Source organism: Capricornis sumatraensis, chromosome 11 (assembly GCF_032405125.1).
Source record: "Capricornis sumatraensis isolate serow.1 chromosome 11, serow.2, whole genome shotgun sequence".
In the NCBI taxonomy this organism is placed as follows: Eukaryota; Metazoa; Chordata; class Mammalia; order Artiodactyla; family Bovidae; genus Capricornis; species Capricornis sumatraensis.
The window spans coordinates 11,787,413-11,806,772 of record NC_091079.1 but is presented as its reverse complement, the minus strand read 5'-3'; the positions used below and the strand labels follow the sequence as shown (position 1 = coordinate 11,806,772).

General features: G+C 36.3%; 1 protein-coding gene across 1 annotated transcript in view; it reads left to right on the top strand.

Moving 5' to 3' along the window:
- The window catches only part of ADGRB3 (adhesion G protein-coupled receptor B3), an 878,910-nt gene that overhangs the window by 798,768 nt on the left and 60,782 nt on the right, over positions 1-19,360 (top strand). Inside the window, exons 19-20 of the mRNA XM_068984093.1 lie at positions 14,653-14,803; positions 17,430-17,499. Coding sequence (XP_068840194.1) covers positions 14,653-14,803; positions 17,430-17,499 — 221 coding nt within the window. The remainder of the gene's footprint in view (positions 1-14,652; positions 14,804-17,429; positions 17,500-19,360) is intronic.

The following is a 19,360-nucleotide window of genomic DNA, read 5'->3' as shown; positions in this document are numbered from 1 at the left end:
TTTATTGATTCATCCCATTCAATATTTGCATATGTGTCAATGAAATCTGTATAACAAGAATTATGCTTTTATAAAACAGCTTTATTGAGATCTAACTGATAAATAAAGCTACTGTACATACTTAATGTGCACAATATGAGGAGTTTAAAGATGCACAAATACTCATGACACCATCAGCACCATCAAGGTAGTGGATACACCAAACGCTTTCCAAAGTTGCCTGTGTCCCTTTGTTGTTGTTTTCTTTGATAGAGGACTTAATATGAAATCTACTCTCTCAGCAGTTTTTTTCTTTTGATTAAAATATAGCTGATTTACATTACTATGGCTTCCCTGGTAGCTCAGATGGTAAAGCATCTGCCTGCAATGTGGGAGACCTGGGTTTGACCCCTGGGTGGGGAAGATCCCCTGGAGAAGGAAATGGCAACCCCCTCCAGGACTCTTGCCTGGAAAATCCCATGGACTGAGGAGCCTGGTAGGCTACAGTCCATAGGGTCGCAAAGAGTCAGACATGACTGAGCCACTTCACTTCACTTGCATTACTATATTAGTTTCAGGTGTACAATATACTGATGCAATCTTTTTCTAGATTACACTCCACTTAAAAATAATGGCTGGATTCCCAGTGCTGTACAATATGTCCTTGTAGTTTACCTAAGATTTTAGCTTGCCTAACTCTTAGTCCCCAGCTTCTACCCCAACACTATCCCCACTTTTAATCACAAGATTGTCCTCTATATATGTGAGTCTGTTTGTGTTTTGTTTTATATATTCTTTAGTTTTATTTTTTACATTCCACACATAAGTGGTAATATACATTATTTCTCTTTACCTATCTGACATTTCACTAAACATGATACCCCAGGTCCATCCATGTTATAGCAAGTGGCAACATTTCATTTGCTTTTATGGCTGAGTAGTATTTATCCATTCATCTGTTGAGGGAAACTTAGATTGCTTACATATCTTGGCTATTGTAGATAATGCTGCAGTGAATATTGGGGTGCATGTACCTTTCAGAATTAGTGTTTCCATCTTCTTTGGACATAAACTCAGGAGTGGAATTGGCGAATCATAGGGCAGCTCTACTGTTAAGTTTTTGAGAGACTGCCATATTGTTTTCCACAATGGCTGCACCAACTTACATTCCCACCAAGAGTGTCCTAGGGTTCCCTCTTCTACATCCTCACCAAAGTTTGTTACTGAAAAGTTATACTTTAAAATGGTGCATTTTTTTGTTTGAGTTGATAGTGATTTGAACAGTGAGGACAAATCATATAATATCATCTTGTTAGTTTCTAGTAACATCTGTTTATTTAAAACCTATACACTAATTTCAAAAAGAATTTTTGGTGGCTTGAAATGATATGGTAACACCATATTTATATTTATAAATATTAGTGAAATCAGGTCCTTTCCAGCACAAGGCAGTGTATTGCATGAAAAGATCCCATGCTTCTTCACCTGCTACCTGTGCAGCTACAGACACAACCTCCTGGGGCTTCATTTGGTCATTATAAATATTGACCCGGTAGCATTGCTGTAAAATTGATGTTTAAGATAGAGGAGAGTCTTGACAAGTTAGTTTTCTCTTCATCTTTTACAATGTAGTAAAACATCTTTAAATAAGTCTGTTTTGCCAAATTAGCACCTAGAATTTTATTGTGTACTTACTGTATGTGTGGTAACTTATTTCCTTTTTGTAAAACCCTTTTTATCCATAATCTTATTTCATCCTCACAATAATTCATTTTAGTCTAAGAACTACCACTTTCTGAATACTATAAATAGGAAGTTATTAGTGTAGCCTCTAAAGAACTATCTTTGAAAATCATGATGGTGATGAGCTGTAATTTCTTTCCATAGCAATATTCATATGGAAAGAGTTATAGGTGCATCCAAAAATTAGATTGTATGTGTCTTGTACATGTATTATTGCATGGTAATAGCAAAATATACATATTTATAATTCATTTATTATGGACAATTCCATGTGTGAATACAGGAAAGTTAAAATAATTCAAACAAGAATTTGTTTATAGTAAAGATTATTTCACTTTGTCTAATGTTGCTAAAATGTTGTGATCACTGCAATAATTCTTGATTTTTCCATAAATACTGCAATTAAAGTATACAGATATTGATAGCATTTGAGAGTTTATAAGTATTTTACTGGAATGCTTCATCTTAATATTCTGTTTTTCATGTTTGTAACAAAATCAGGTTTATCTGCATTCTCTATTCCATGGATGTTTTATTATATCATGTATCTCTCATCAAAAGCATTTTTTCTCTTTAGCTTTTTGAAACATTTGTAAAATAATTTTCTAAGATTACTTACTTTTCAGAGTTAACACCCTTCTCTCTGATTTATTTGAATGTTGAAAATAAGGTAAACATAGTATTTTGTTCTTAGAATTTTTGAAGATCTGCCAAATGAAGAGAGTAAATAATTATATTTCACACTTTGAAAAATTCATCACTGTAATAATGTAAAAAATTTTTCAATTTGGAATTAAAGAATCATTAAGGTTTGAAATAAATTAGTAAAACAGACATCTTTGATAAACCTAGTAAGAAGTAACAAACAGATATGCAATCTTAGAAATAAATAAATGGTATTTCTTAAAACTTATGAGAACATTATAAACAATCAGATAGTAAGACATTGGAAAATATATATGAAATGGATAATTTGTTGTTTAGTCACTAAGTCGTGTCTGACTCTTTAGTGACCCCATGGACTGAAGCCGGCTAGGCTCCTCTGTCCATAGGATTTCACAGGCAAGAATACTGGAGTGAATTGATGTTTCTTACTCCAAGGAAACTTCATGTGGATCAAACCCACATCTTTTTCACCTCCTGCATTCGCACATGTATTCTTTACTACTGAGCCACCAGGGAAGTCCCAATAATTTACTGGGAAAACATAAATGTCCAAAGTTAATTAAGAACTAAATTAGTTTAAGAAGAAGTATCTTGATAAAATCTTTCATTAGAGAGTTTCATAGTTCTGTAGAATTTTAGAGCTAGGGATGCCTTTAAGGGTCATATAGTAAAGATCTCATGATTCACAAGTGAGAATGTTGAGGTCCAAAGTTTTGTGGCAAACTGAAAAGAAATTTCATTCATGAGCGCTGGAAATTAGGAAGTTGTGGGTGATTCTTGTGGAAGGGCAATTCAGGGCTGATGCTGGATGACAGGAAGAAAATGCATTAGCTGGTCATAAATTGATAGATAGATTATCCTTTCAAGAAATTTGACAGTTGGAAAGAGAGAAAACAACCCAGTGAGAACCAGTGCAAAAAAAGGCAATAAAAAGAAGGTTGATTGATCAGTTTGTTGGTTGAAGATAAATATTTTAACAGATTTGTAGGCTAGGAGATTATGTTTATAAGCATATAGGAGTTAATTAAGGGGAGAGAGTATAGAGCTGACCAAATGTAAGTTCCAGAGTAGTTACTGTGTATCAGGCTCTTCACATAGATCATGTCAATTTAATCTTTGCAACAATCCTACAATGTAGGTGCTGTCAGTATCCTCATTTTTACAGTAAGCGAAGCAGTGTGTGAACCTTTGTCTTAGCTCTATTACGTCAGCTCTGGAAAGGAGGAGGGTGTAGAGGAAGCTAAGGGTCCCAGGGAATATGAAGAGTGTCAGTACTATTGCTGGTCTGTATCTCATCAGCAATGTTGAAGGCAAACTCATCTGATATAAGAGTTAGGAGGAAATTGAGGCCTGAAAAGAATGAAAAAACTGTGAGGATTAGGCTATTAATGAGCAAAAAATATCAGCTTAAAGGCAGTATAGTTATGGTAGTTGAGGAAGTGCACAAACTCTGAGGGCTTCCCTGCTGTCTCAGATGGTAAAGAATCTGCCTGCAATGCAGGAGACTGGGGTTTGATCCCTGGGTCAGGAAGGACCCCTGGAGAAGGGAATGGCTACCCTTTCCAGTATTCTTGCTTAGAGTATTCCATGGACAGAGGAGCCTGGCAGGCTACAGCTCATGGGTCCACCAAGAATCAGACAGACTGAGCGATTTTCACAAGCTCTAGAGTCAGTATTAACCCCTCCTCCTCATTTCGTAACCATGAGACATTGGCCAAGTTATTTAGTGTCTCTAAAGCATTGTGTGCCTGATACAGGTGGTAATCATCTGACTATATGCTATTCTGTTTTATGCCTTTAGGAAAACCTCTATCCTGCTTTATTCTTCATTTTAGACTTCTAGACAATTCTTTATATCTGGTTTTCTCCATGACTTAAAATTGACTTACCAAGCTTAACAAATTTTGATGGGAATTGCACTAAGCATATTTATCAATTTGGGGAAGATTGGCATTTACATGATATTGAAGCTCCCAATTCATGTACATATTTTCCATCTATTTATGTCTTGTTTCAGTTCAGTTCAGTCACTCAGTCGTGTCTGACTCTGCAACCCCATGAATCGGGGCACGCCAGGCCTCCCTGTCCATCACCAACTCCCGGAGTTCACTCAAACGCATGTACATCGAGTCGGTGATGGCATCCAGCCATCTCATCCTGGGTTGTCCCCTTCTCCTCCTGCCCCTAATCCCTCCCAGCATCAGAGCCTTTTCCAATAAGTCACTGTTCGCATGCGGTGGCCAAAGTATTAGCATTTCAGCTTTAGCATCAGTCCTTCCAATGAACACCCAGGACTGATCTCCTTTAGAATGGACTGGCTGGATCTCCTTGCAGTCCAAGGGACTCTCAAGAGTCTTCTCCAACACCACAGTTCAAAAGCATCAATTCTTCGGCACTCAGCTTTCTTTATAGTCCAACTCTCACATCCATACAAGATCACTGGAAAAACCATAGTCTTGACTAGACAGACCTTTGTTGGCAAAGTAATGTCTCTGCCTTTTAATATGCTGTCTAGGTTGGTCAAAACTTTCCTTCCAAGGAGTAAGCATCTTTTAATTTCATGGCTGCAGTCACCATCTGCAGTGATTTTGGAGCCCAGAAAAATAAAGTCAGCCACTGTTTCCGCTGTTTCCCCATCTATTTCCCATGAAGTGCTGGGACCAGATGCTATGATCTTAGTTTTCTGAATGTTGAGCTTTCTTCTTTCACTTTCATCAAGAGGCTTTTTAGTTCCTCTTCACTTTCTTCCATAAGGGTGGTGTCATCTGCATATCTGAGGTTATTGATATTTCTCCCGGCAGTCTTGATTCCAGCTTGTACTTCTTCCAACCCAGCGTTTCTCATGATGTGCTCCGCATATAAGTTCAATAAGCAAGGTGACAATATACAGCCTTGACGTATTCCTTTTCCTGTTTGGAACCAATCTGTTGTTCCATGTCCAGTTCTAACTGTTGCTTCCTGACCTGCATATAGGTTTCTCAAGAGGCAAGTCAGGTGGTCTGGTATTCCCATCTCTTTCAGAATTTTCCACAGTTTATTGTGATCCACACAGTCAAAGGCTTTGGCATAGTCAATAAAGTAGAAGTAGATGTTTTTTTCTGGAACTCTCTTGCCTCTTTGATGATCCAGCAGATGTTGGCAATTAGATCTCTGGTTCCTCTGCCTTTTCTAAAACCAACTTGAAGATCTAGAAATTCATGGTTCATGTATTGCTGAAGCCTGGCTTGGAGAATTTTGAGCATTACTTTACTAGTGTGTGAGATGAGTGCAGTTGTGCAGTAGTTTGAGGATTCTTTGATCTCTGTTCGTTTCTAAGGCAAACCATTCAATATCACAGTAATTCAAGCCTATGCCCAACCAGTAACGCTGAAGAAGCTGAAGTTGAACGGTTCTATGAAGACCTACAAGACCTTTTAGAACTAACACCAAAAAAAGATGTCCTTTTCATTATAGGGGACTGGAATGCAAAAGTAGGAAGTCAAGAAACACCTGGGGTAACAGGCAAATTTGGCCTTGGAATATGTACGGAATGAAGCAGGGCAAAGGCTAATAGAGTTTTGCCAAGAGAACACACTGGTCATAGCAAACACCCTCTTCCAACAACACAAGAGAAGACTCTACACGTGAACATCACCAGATGGTCAACACCGAAATCAGATTGATTATATTCTTTGCAGCCAAAGATGGAGAAGCTCTATACAGTTCGCAAAAACAAGACCGGGAGCTGACTGTGGCTCAGATCATGAACTCCTTATTGCCAAATTCAGACTCAAATTGAAGAAAGTAGGGAAAACCACTAGACCATTCAGCTGTGACCTAAATCAAATCCCTTATGATTATACAGTGGAAGTGAGAAATAAATTTAAGGGACTAGATCTGATAGATAGTGTTCCTGATGAACTGTGGATGGAGGTTCATGACATTGTACAGGAGACAGGGATCAAGACCATCCCCATGGAAAAGAAATGCAAAAAAGCAAAATGGCTGTTTGGGGGAGGCCTTAGAAATAACTGTGAAAAGAAGAGAAGTGAAAAGCAAAAGAGAAAAGGAAAGATATAAGCATCTGAATGCAGAGTTCCAAAAAATAGCAAGGAGAGATAAGAAAGGCTTCCTCAGTGATCAATGCAAAGAAACAGAGGAAAACAACAGAATGGGAAAGACTAGAGATCTCTTCAAGAAAATTAGAGATACCAAGGGAACATTTCATGCAAAGATGGGCTCGATAAAGGACAGAAATGGTATGGACCTAACAGAAGCAGAAGATATTAAGAAGAGGTGGCAAGAATACACAGGATAACTATACAAAAAAGATCTTCACAACCAAGATAATCATGATGGTATGATCACTCACCTAGAGCCAGACATCCTGGAATGTGAAGTCAAGTGGGCCTTAGAAAGCATCACTACAAACAAAGCTAGTGGAGGTGATGGAATTCCAGTTGAGCTCTTTCAAATCCTGAAAGATGATGCTGTGAAAGTGCTGCACTCAATATGCCAGCAAATTTGGAAAACTCAGCAGTGGCCACAGGACTGGAAAAGGTCAGTTTTCATTCCAATCCCAAAGAAAGGCAATGCCAAAGAATGCTCAAACTACCGCACAATTGCACTAATCTCACATGCTAGTAATGTCGTTTAATGTTCTATTAAGTGTTATAATTTTCTATGTAAACCTCCTGTACATTTTTTTAAATGTATTTGAGGTGTTTTGTAGTTGTTAATATGAATAAGGAATTTTTCTTTCATCTGATAATCTTTCCCTAGCGATTTTGGTTTTTGGTGCAATATCTTTTATCAGCTTCTGAATAACTCAATCTGTTTTAGAAGTTTTTATTTTTTGGTTGCCCCTATTATCTCTCCTCACTCCTCTTTTTTTTTTTTTTGCTTGGCTTTGTTTTTCTTCCTCTCATGTCAGAAGATAACCTCAGCTATCTGATTATCCTTGACTGTATATTTGTATATAAAAGCAAGGTCCTCAAAAGTGACTTGAAGCTCTTTACTAGGGTAGATGGATTTTTTTTGAAAGGTCGTGTAGTACGTTAATCAAAGATGAACCAGAGTATGAAGACTTTTCCCCTTTTGGGGAGAAATTTATCCTCTGACCTGCTGGCAATTTGAGAGTAGAAATGAAGGAGAATTAGAGGTAGGAGCCAATAGTTAATGCAGACATTTGTATCTGCCTTGTACCCCTAATGAAACTGGTGTCTGGATTCAGAACCCAGCCACTGAATTTTCCAGAAACTAAACCTCACTGCTCCCCTGAGCAGGAAGGGAACAGTTTCAGCTCTTCTGTATGTAGATTTTTCAGCCAGCCTGGCTCTTTTTCAGTCCCATGCAAAACTAGGTCCTCCTTCTGCTTCTGGAGGAGTAAAGCGTTATGTATAAGTGTTAAAACCACAGAAGGTCTTGAGAGTGAATTGGCTCCATTACAGTTTTAATTTCCACCCCCGCTGTCTACCCCCTACAAGCACTTAGGATGTAACTCTCTCTGCCACTCTAAGTCAGTCACCCCTTCTTCCCTCAGCATCTTCTGAATGTCAGCACTCCTATCTACAACCTAGTCTTTTTTTTTTCCTGGGGCTTGAAACTTGGTCATTTCAACACGGCTTGGGAGGGAGAAGAGATATGAATCTTTCATGATTCATTATAAATTTTATATTACGTTTTCCAGTGGACATTGTTGGTGCATTAGGAAGTTAGTTTTGTGTATTGATCTCATTGTACAACACAACTTTGCTGATCTTATTTCCAGCCACATTCTTGATTCTCCTTATTGTTTCCATTGTTTAAAAAAATTGATCCTCTTGTGTTTTCTAGTAAGGAGATATATTTATAAAATAATGACAATATGATTTCTTCCTTTCATATTGCTTTCTCTTGTATTCTTTTGGTGAGGACCTCGTATAACAACTTAGAATAGTTGAGGTGATGTTGGCCATACTGCTTTTATTTATGATGGGACTGCTTCTGATATTTCACTGTTAAGTACAATTTTCATCATAGTTTTGGAGTGATAATAGTTATGAAGTATGAATGTTCTCCTTTATTTATAATATGTAATGAAGATATTTTGAGTGATAACTGGAATTTTATCAAATTCTTTCACATTGATTGATATGATCACTTGTCTTCATTAGTCTGTTAATATAATAAATTATATTGAGGACATTTTTAATATTGAAATCATCTTGGTTTAGTAAACACACTTTTACTTGATAGTGATTTATTATCTTTTTTCTGTATCTATAGATTTTATCTTTTATTTAATATTTTCACATTTATATAGATAAGTGAAAGTATCAAGCTTATATTTTTCTTGTTCATTTTGGTGTCATTGTTATACTAGCCTTGTCAAATGAGTCAGGTACATCTAATCTTTTTCAAATTTTTTTGACCTGGTGATATTTTATAAAATGGGGCTTATATATACATTTGTTAGAATTTGCCTGTAAAATTTTCTGCAATTTTTATCACTTTTGAAGATTTCTTTTATTACATTTTATTAACTTTCCATTTTATGTAAGATTAATATTTCATCCCTCAGTCTTATTTAGATCATTTATGTTTTCCTTGAAGAATGTCCATCTTATGTAGGTTTTCAATTTTATATATACAGTGCCTGCTGTTCTTTTATGATAATTTAAAAAACTTTTTATATTCCCAATGTCACTTATTTTTCATTCTCCTCTACCCTCAAAAAAAAATCACAATAGCCAAAGATTTAGCTGCTTTATCAGCCTCTCAAATCAGCTTAGATTTTATGGGTCAATTTTACTGTCTTTAAGATTTTTCATTTGTAATTTCTGCTTTTGCCTGTGTTAAATTCCTTCTGATTTCTTTAAGTGGCCTATTTATTTTCATTTTGTATTGTTTTCTATCTAAAGCTTTTACAACCCTGAGTACTGTCGTACCAAAATTGCACAAATTTTTCTTTTGTTTTTCAGTTCTAAATAGTTTGTAATTTGGATATTAATTTCTCTTTAAATAATTAGTTATTAAAAGTCCCCCCCCCAAGATGTACAGAATTTTAATGTTGATTTCTAAATTCATTGTACTATAGTTTGTGAAAATGTTCTATGTGTTATCAAACTTCTGAAGTTTATCTTATTCTCCTTTCTGTCCTAGGACTAGTTAACTTCTGAAAATGTTCTATTTGCATTTTAAAGAATTGCACATGCTCTGTTTCTTATCTATAATATGTTTCAAAGATTAATCACTTTTATGATTGTCATAGTATTCCATATGACTATTTTTCTCCACTTTTTCCATGACTTTCTGAGAGCTATAGGTTGTATTTCATTTTAAACTTAGTTTGACATTTATCCTTGCAGTTTTCTCAGTATATCTGTATATTTGTTCCATATATTTTGGAAGGGGATGACAGAGGATGAGATGGCTGGATGGCATCACTGACTCAATGGATGTGAGTCTGAGTGAACTCCGGGAGTTGGTGATGGACAGGGAGGCCTGGCGTGCCCCGATTCATGGGGTCACAAAGAGTCGGACACGACTGAGCGACTGAACTGAACTGACTTTGGAAAATTTTTATGAGTTTCATAGATATATGTTACTTTGGAAACTTCTTTATGGCTTGCTCCTTTTGTCAGTATGAAAAGTCCTTCATCTCTTTTAATGCTCTTTTCAATATTAACATCGTGACATCTGATTTTTGCATATTAGCATTTGCTTAATATAGCTCTTTCATCTCTTTATTCTCAGTCTTCTTATGTCATTGCATTTGAGGTCTCTTATAAATTCATTACTGGATTTTTTTATCCAGGATAAAAATTCTTAACTTTTAACTAGTGAATTTAAAGCACTCCTAATTATTGTGATTTCTGTAATTGGAAATTTCTGTACCATCATTTGATTTTTCTGTTTATTATATTTTCTAGTTGTCCTTTTGCTTACCTTTAATTGGACTGGTAAATTTTTCTTAGTTCTATTTTTCTACTATTTTGCAAATATATTATTTGTTCCTGCGTTTTGTGGTAACCTTAACATTATTAACATAGATGTTCAAACATCCTTTTCTAATCTAGAGTTAATCAGTATCTGAAATATTCCTGCAAAGAAAATAAGACTGAGTTTATTTTTGGATATAAATTGAGTTTTATAACCAAGTGGCTATGTTATCAATATATTTTTTATTGTTTAATGACCATTTGTTTAGACTTACTATATTTTAATATTGATATTCATGAGACTAGCTTTTGTCTCATTCTGCACTTCTGGATTTCTTATTATTATTGGTTTATGTTGTCTAGCAATTCTTTCAGAGAGAATCTTAAGGTAATAAACTTCAAAGTTCCTTATCATTCTAAAAATATCTTTATTTCTACCTCTTCTTGAATAATAGTTTTGCTATGTGTTGAATTCAACAAAGTTATTTTCCCTTAAAGTATTGAAGATAGTCTATTGTCTTCTTGTATCCTGGGTTGCTCACAAGGAGTCTGATGTCATTTTGATTCTTATCCTTTTGTAAGTGATCTTTCTTTTGATTCTGACAGCTTTTAAGATTTTCTCTTTATTCTTTTTTTTTTATACTTTAAATTTTTATTTTTACTTTATTTTACTTTACAATACTGTATTGGTTTTGCCATACATTGACATGAATCCACCAATGTTCACAAATTTCATTGCAATATATCTTAGGGTGGGTGTATGTGTGTGTGTGTGTGTGTTAGCTATCTTGCAGCTAAAGAATCTTTAATGTTATTGAGAAATTTCCCCATAAGATTTCTTTAAATGCTCCATTTTCCCAGAATTCCCTTTTTCTCCCCTCTGAAAATACTTTTAAACAGATGTTGTACTTCTGTGCCATCCATATATCTTAAATCTCCTGCTTTCCACGTCTTAATCTCTGCTCCTAATGGATGGCTTTAACCCTGGTATTCATCCCGCCTTCATTGGCTTTCTGTTTTTCAGGCACTCCTTGTAGTATTTAGTCTACCACTGTTTACATATTTTTCTTTCCAGTCATTTTATGAAACATTTTCTATCATTCCTATGGATTTGGGATGAAGAGTGTATGTGAAGTCTATAGGTATAAACTACCATCAGTTTGCCAATTTAAGTACCTTTCCAAGCTTTCTAATATTTGTCAGCAACACTCATCATTTGTAGAGCAGGACCACACTGAGGTTTGGCGAGGAGTTGAAAAGTTGACTGAAGAGCTGGAGGAGCTAGTGAGTCTTGTGTTCGGAGTGGTGAGCTGTGAACTCCCAGCTGCGGTGGAGCTGAGAGCAGACACACAGGCTGAATGAGAAGACAGTGTGAGAGCAAAGGTCACCTTAGTGTATCTGGGTAGGAAGAGGTGAGCAGATGGCAAGATGTCAACACTTGCCATCTGCAGAAAAGGAACGCCAAAGTTTGACTTTATAAGTGGAAAAATCTGCAGGATCCAAAGGATGGTTGATCTCTGTGGGTTACCGAGGTGGGACTAAGGTTCTACCAGAGAAGAAATTAAAAAATCCTGAGCACCAAACTTAGAATAGCCACTTTGTGGAAACTGATGTAACAGATGTGCAAATAACAGACTTTACTTGAAGACTGCTATTTATAAAAGTTGTACTTTATTTATATTTTTGTTCATTTTATTTTATTTTTTAATATAAATTTATTTATTTTAATTGGAGGTTAATTACTTTACAATATTTTGTTGGTTTTGCCATATATCAACATGAATCCACCACAGGTATACATGTGTTCCCCATCCTGAACCCCCCTCCCTCCTCCCTCGCCATACCAGTAGAAAGATCAATGTGTGTTTCATGAAGTGTGGTATCTGACTTTATACTGACCCTTCATATGATAATAAAGCAGAATGTAGCTCCTTCTCTCTCCCAGCATCATAGGTTTTTGCTACACCCTTGACTTTAGACCTCTCAGTTCACATATACACTTTGCTTAGGTTGAGACAGCTTAACTCCATACTTGGAGCACTTTCTAGTCATTTATGAATATTCACCTGACCATAGTAGAATGCAGTCACCCATAGGGTCTTACTTCTCTAGTTACTGTTTATTTCCCCTACATGTTGTGGCCATATCTTTGTAAAGAGAGACATGAATTATTAAAATATGAATGTCAATAGCCCCAGATTATTTTTATTAGTAGTATGTCCATTTGTATCAGAATTAAAGAAAATCCCAAAGTAATAAATATAATATAGAGAGAGCAAATTAAAAGTCTCTGTATTGAGATCTTGAGCATTTTATTATTTCTTACAAAATTTCCATGCATCTGCTGCTGCTGCTGCTAAGTTGCTTCAGTCGTGTCTGACTCTGTGCGACCCCATAGATGGCAGCCCACCAGGCTCCCCCGTCCCTGGGGTTCTCCAGGCAAGAGCACTGGAGTGGGTTGCCATTTCCTTCTCCAATGCAGGAAAGTGAAAACTTAGCATTTAAATAATTCAGAATTTTACATTGTTTTAGATAACCCTGTATTGACAGTTTATAAATCAATAAACACAACCTACTGAGGTGATCCAAAAGGATGGAAAGAAATGACACATAAATTAGAACGTGTAACTAGTCCAGAAATTGAATGAAAAGTTATCTTTGAAGTTCAAATCTGCAAGAGACTGCAGATCAGGAATGAGCAAAGTAAGCAGCCTGCAGACGTCTAAACTTCAACTTGGAAAAAGTCTCAGTGTCTCAAGTACAGAAGGAATCAGAGTTGGGTAAATCGCCTACATTCTGGCTGAAACAGGAGTAAACTGATGAGGAAGAGGATGCTGGAAATCCATGACTTTCTCAGACTGAAAATTATTAGTTTTATAAGAATAAGCTTAAGCAGCAAGTATATTTAGGACCACATGCGATAAGGAACCCCATGCTGAAAACTGATAACACCTTTTTTTTGTTCTACTTAAAATAATGATGGCTATGGTCATAATTGGTTAAGCACTTGCTGAGTGCCTACTATAGTCCTACTCAGCATCTGCATATTATCCCTCCTCATTAAAACAACCTGATGAGATAAACATGATCAAGGTCTTTCTGTAGGATAAGAAGGACTGAACATCTGGTGAATTTTGAAAGAATTAAAAACATGAATAATTTGGGCTAAGGTATTAAAGACAGTGGATCAGAGTGGAGGGAGAAGGGTGGAATTGTATTAATACTTTTAATTCTTTGTTATGAGATTTTAGTGATCTTTTTTGTAGCTCCATGTTTTCCTTTTTTTCAATTTTTGGAAATAAGACTGAAACTGACAAAGGAAAGTTTACAAAGACTTACATTTTAACAAGATTTACACAAAGAAATTATACCAGTAATGAAGCAAGTAGCAGCCTTTAGCCAAATGAAGCTACTCATCTTTGCAGATGAGTCATAAGTAACTAATGGTGACACAGTTAATTGATTAAGTACAGAAAGAAACATATCTATGAAATCATGGCCAGTGACTAGATTAGTTTTTCAAAATCATTTGATCATGACACACCTTATAATATAATAGCACAGAGCAATGTGTTAAGTAAGTATCTTCCCCCGTGGTGCAATGGTAGAAGCTACCTGCCAAGGCAGGAGACGCAAAGAGACAGAGGTTTGATCCCTGGGTCGGGAAGATCCCCTAGAGAAGGAAATGGCAACCCAGTCCAGTATTCTTGCCTGGAAAATTTCATGGACAGAGGAGCCTGGTGGGCTGCAGTCCATGGCGATGCAAAGAGTCGGACGTGACTGACGACTGTGCACACACACACAATGTATTGAGTACTTTAAAATACATATGTTATTTGTGTTCTAGGCTATTAGTCAAACCTCATTTTGTACTTTGCTCTTATACTTTGAATATCACATTGTCTAAAAGCAAAGTGATTTTTTTTCTTTTGAGAAACTGTGGTGATATAATCTGAACATCAGCAGATAAAACAGCAAAGCATTATTGATTTAAAAGGAGGGATGAACAGTGTAGCCAAAAGAATTATGCAAGATGTCTGTAACTTATATTAAACCAAAGAAAGGACCATCCCCATAATTATGATTCAAGACAAAAAACATCAAGGAAAGTAGTAATTTTAATCTCCCTTGAGTTTAAATTTACATTCAAGCTTCTTCTCATAAAGAATTGAATGACATTAGAACTTTTATTCTGTAAGATACTGTACACTTAAAGACTCCAGGGTTTCTAATTTCTGTAAACAATTATTCTGTCACAAAGAAGTAGGTATTTGAAGTAAAAGCAATGAGTTGGAGATTAACAACCCCCTGAAAGACACATGATCCTCCACCGTGTTGAGCTGAGTCTTTTCTGTTTCCACAGAGCATCTGTACGACCACCACAGCATTTCTGCACTTTTTCTTCCTGGCTTCATTCTGTTGGGTTTTGACTGAAGCGTGGCAATCATATATGGCTGTAACCGGAAAAATTAGAACACGGCTTATAAGGAAACGCTTTTTGTGCCTTGGATGGGGTAAGCATATTGCTATTCCCTTTTGTACTCTTGTTAAAATGACTTTGAACACTGCTGTAATGAATGAAGTTGGAAACTGTGATTATCCCCAGGCTATTTTTCTTTGTGTCTAATTCAGTATGTCGAAGTGGAAATATAGTATATTAGTCATATTGGAACATTCTTTGAGGTTGTGGAACTTTAAAAAGAGTGAATACTGGATGGCCACGTAGCTGGTCAGTTGGTAATCAATAGTGCCCACATGGTAGTAAATGAGATCTAAGGTATCTACAAGCAAGAAATCAAAAGTATTCTCTACTATAGGTTCTGAAAATGCAAAATGTCTTAAGAAGTTCAGTGCTCAAAACATGATGTTCTTGTCTTATACACTAACCTTGTACTGCCCACAAGAAAGCCTTGAAGAGTCCATTTCAAGAGAGCTATTCACGACACAAGAGAAAGCCATTTAGACCATGAATGAAACCACATGGCTAGTCCATGGAGTTCTCAAAGGAAACACAAAAATTGCTGACAGGATGAGGATGAATTAATTTTTCATTAGAAAACGTTCCTTGCACAGTGCCATATGAAATGGGAATCTGGAGGACCTATACATTTCAGAGGGCCAGTTCTAAAGTTTAACTGGAATTAATGAATTCCTTTAGTTTAATTAGAATTAATTAATTAAAGAACTAGTTTTAGGAAAAGCTCAGGATTTTTTCACGTTTGTCGCTGAGTTTCAAAAGACTTGCACTAAAAAAAATGAGGAAATTTGGACCAAAGATAGCCTGAAGAATCACAAATAAGTGGACTTATTACCATGTCAGAATAATTCATTCTAGAAAAACACAAGACCAAGAACACCAAGGTTATCCATCAAATTTCAGCCAGGGGCTTCTATGTCTGCACAGGCAAGTGGGAAAGCCATTAAGAAGAGACTAGAGAATGCAATATTCTTACACTGTGTTACAGTTTTTGTCTGAATTTCATGATAAAGACCATCTAAAGCTGGAATGGTATTGAATCAGGGTTTGACTAGATCCAAGAACTACAGTATGTAGGGAAATGAAGACTTCCCTTGAAGTATGAAGAATAGCAATTTACAGGAACCTTAGCTAAATTATTTAACATCATCACCAAAGGTGATCTTGAGGAGAAGGGTGTACAGCTTTATAGGGTCTCCAGGTTTATAGCTAATATTAAACTATTCTGGGTAGTGTAAAAGCTAAACCAATGGTTCTAGACTGTGAGGAAGTCTGAGAGTGGGCAGAACAGTGGCATATGAGTTTCATGATGGCAAAGGGCAACATAATCATTTAGAAAAAAATTAATCTGAATTATATGGAATGAAGACTGTTAGCTTTTCAGCTTAGGACCCAGAGGAGGATTTTTTTCTGACAAACTTGGTCTAGTCAATCAAAAAAGTCAACTATATTGAAGAGAAGGACAGAAGGAAGAAAAGAAAAAGGGAGGAGATATTTTACATATGTGTGTGTGCGCACACATGCATGCACATGTGTATGTATACACATGTATAAATATACATACACACATATAGTTTATATATTTTGTGTATATGTATATATTATATATACACACACACACAGACCAGTATTTGTTTTTAAAAAATGTGTGTCCCTTGGAGTTCCCATCATTTAAACCTCATGAAGGGGTGTGGTATCATTTGAAAATTTCCAGAAGAAAATAGCCAGAATAAGGAAAAATGATAGGAGGGAAAATGATGAGTGGAGGGGACACAGGTCGATGATCAGAAGATGAACTTTTCAATTGGAAAAAAAACAAGCATGGGCTTCCTGAAAAAAAGCATGGTCTTCTAGAACTTAAAAAAAAAAAAGTTAGCAGCTTATGTCAGACTGAATCCCACTCACCAAACACAGGGAGTTTCTGTTGAACTTGAGCAAGGTAAGCATGATTCATAGAAGCATAAAGTAAAAGATGTCAGGTCAGAGTTGCTGCAGGGATGCTGGCACTTGAATGCCAAGAGGGACTAAGGCATGGAGTGTTACCTACCTAGAGGTTCATGAAGAAAAATTGGTATAAATCTCTGACCTTCAATCAGGATTGTGAAAAGAGGATGGGTAGGAAGCCCATTCCTCAGGCCCCTTAACCTTGTTCCTACATTCTTGTTAGTATAAGTAAATCATAAAGAGTTAAATGATGAGATATATTTTTTCTGTCTTATCACAAGTACAGCTTGATGTGGATCAATAAGAGGTCAACTGTACATTCCACTTCCGTGATATTGCATCACCCCAGAACGTCCATTGTTTTCTTTTTTTTTTTTTTGCCTTTCTGATTTTATAACTATAAATTCCTTTATAGGAATGTAAACCCCTAGGGAAAAAATAACTTAAAAAGATATACTAAATCTCTGTTATGAGTTTCTTTTAAACCCATGTCAAATGCAGTGGTAACCGAGCAACATCAGAGAAATGCACTGACTTAAAAACCCAGCTATCATGCTCATATTTTTGTACTTGGAAAAAAATTTCTATTGCTTTAGAAAGTGATCCATCCATAGGTAGTTCCTCCAGTTTTGGAGTCCCAGGTCTTTCCTGGCTTTGCTTGAGCCTGTGTGCACAGTGGTGGTAGCCAAATGTGAAATGTGACAATGCTTTTCTTGCAGGTTTGCCGGCGTTAGTGGTGGCCACATCCGTAGGCTTCACCAGGACAAAAGGATATGGCACTGATCACTAGTAAGTCCGTCCACGGTGATAAATCTTATTTATAATTAAGTAAACTGTCAAATATGCTTCATTAGTCTTGGCTGGCACTGCTGATGGCTTGTACTCTGTCACTGAGTCATTAACAGTGGTTGAAGTCACATTACGAGGAATGATGTAAGGTGCCTTAAATGCACAAAAGTTCGGCATTAAATGCTGCAGGGCTGTTCAGAATTCTTTCAATTTCCCATTTCTTTGTAACACCAGAGTCTTAATTTCTTTCTTTCTTTGAAATTAATTTTTGTTGGAATATAGTTGATTTACAATGTTCTGTTAGTTTCTGCTGTATAACAAGTGAATCAGTTATATATATATATATACATTTGCACTCTTTTTTTATATTATATTCCCATATAGGTCATTCCAGTATTAATGATTAAGTAGAATCATAATTTGTAAAATATTTCTGTATTTACTTTGCATGTTCCATCTCAGATGCATTTTTAAAGACCTGGATAAATCTTGACATGTTTACATTTTAAAATAGGACTCTGATCTGAGCTTCTGATTTCACAGATGATAATATATACTGGCAGCAACCATATTTTATCATGTTACTTCAAGTTTTGTTACTGTATTAGGGAGGTATGTATTCAAATTCAAAGGCCAGGGGATTAGTAGATCACATTATAGAATGCCCAGGCTACAGAAGAAATTAGAAGGGAGTAAAAGGGGGATGTGGTACCAGCCTACCCTAATCAGACCTGTAATACTGAGAACATTCTGTGGGAGAATTTGTCAAGTTTATATGTAATATTTCAAATGGAAAGCAGTACAGTCTCATATTTTGCTTCATCTGCTCTTTAAAGTAGAGGAGACAGCTGAGAAATGGGGAGAAGGATGGCATCTTGTTAGAAGTGTAAGTCTTAAAAGGAGATGTCCTATTTAATTATCCTCGGGTTTGAGATAGGATTTGGGGCTAATTAGGCCCTTGGTGGGTTCATCTAAGTAGAAAGTGTGCCAAGAGACACCACTGGACCTGCCATCCCAAGGAAACTTCCAAAGAATTGCAAGAACTCACATCATCAGAGCACTTTTCTCATATAACCTACAGGATGGAACTGATAGTATATGCTGTAGAGCTGTCTTCCTATACCACTGTTATCTTTAATCTATTATTTTTCAAAATAGCATGACTCTTTTTGAAAGCCACTGTGGTGGGGATATGGAAAGAAGTAGGATTATAGATGGCACAGTTCCAGCTCTCAAGGAGTGTATGATTGAAAATGAATACAGTACAAGCAGGAGAGTACCAATTTGAAGATGAATTTACACAAAACTGCAGAAGTTTAGTGGCAGTCTTAGAGACACCAAACTGAAGTGTTCTATCATACCTAAGGGCTTTTCCTCTAGGTGTTTTGTTTTAAAAATAGACATTAAATTGTTGATCTCAAAGTGGGAAAATAGAATTTTATTAATTTGCTGTTATGACCAAGGAGCAATAACTAGATGCAGACTTGGAAAACACACACACACACACACACACACACACATACACACACACTGACTTACATGGTAGCATCCACTATTAAATGTATATAATTCTGTGAGTTATCAAATGCATGAATCATGTAACCACCACCACAGCCAATATAAAAAAGTTCTTAGAAGAGAACAGTATTGTTAAGCATTCTTTTTAATAAGTTTGTTTATTTATTTTGGCTGTGATGGGTCTTTGTTGCTGCACGGCTTTTCCCGGGTGGCGGTGAGCAGGAGCTCATCTCAAGCTGTGGTTCTTCTCACTGGGGGAGCTTCTCTTGTTTCGTAACATGGGCTCTAGGGAGCAATGGCTTCAGTAGTTTCAGCACGTGGGGTCAATAGTTGCAGCGCCCGG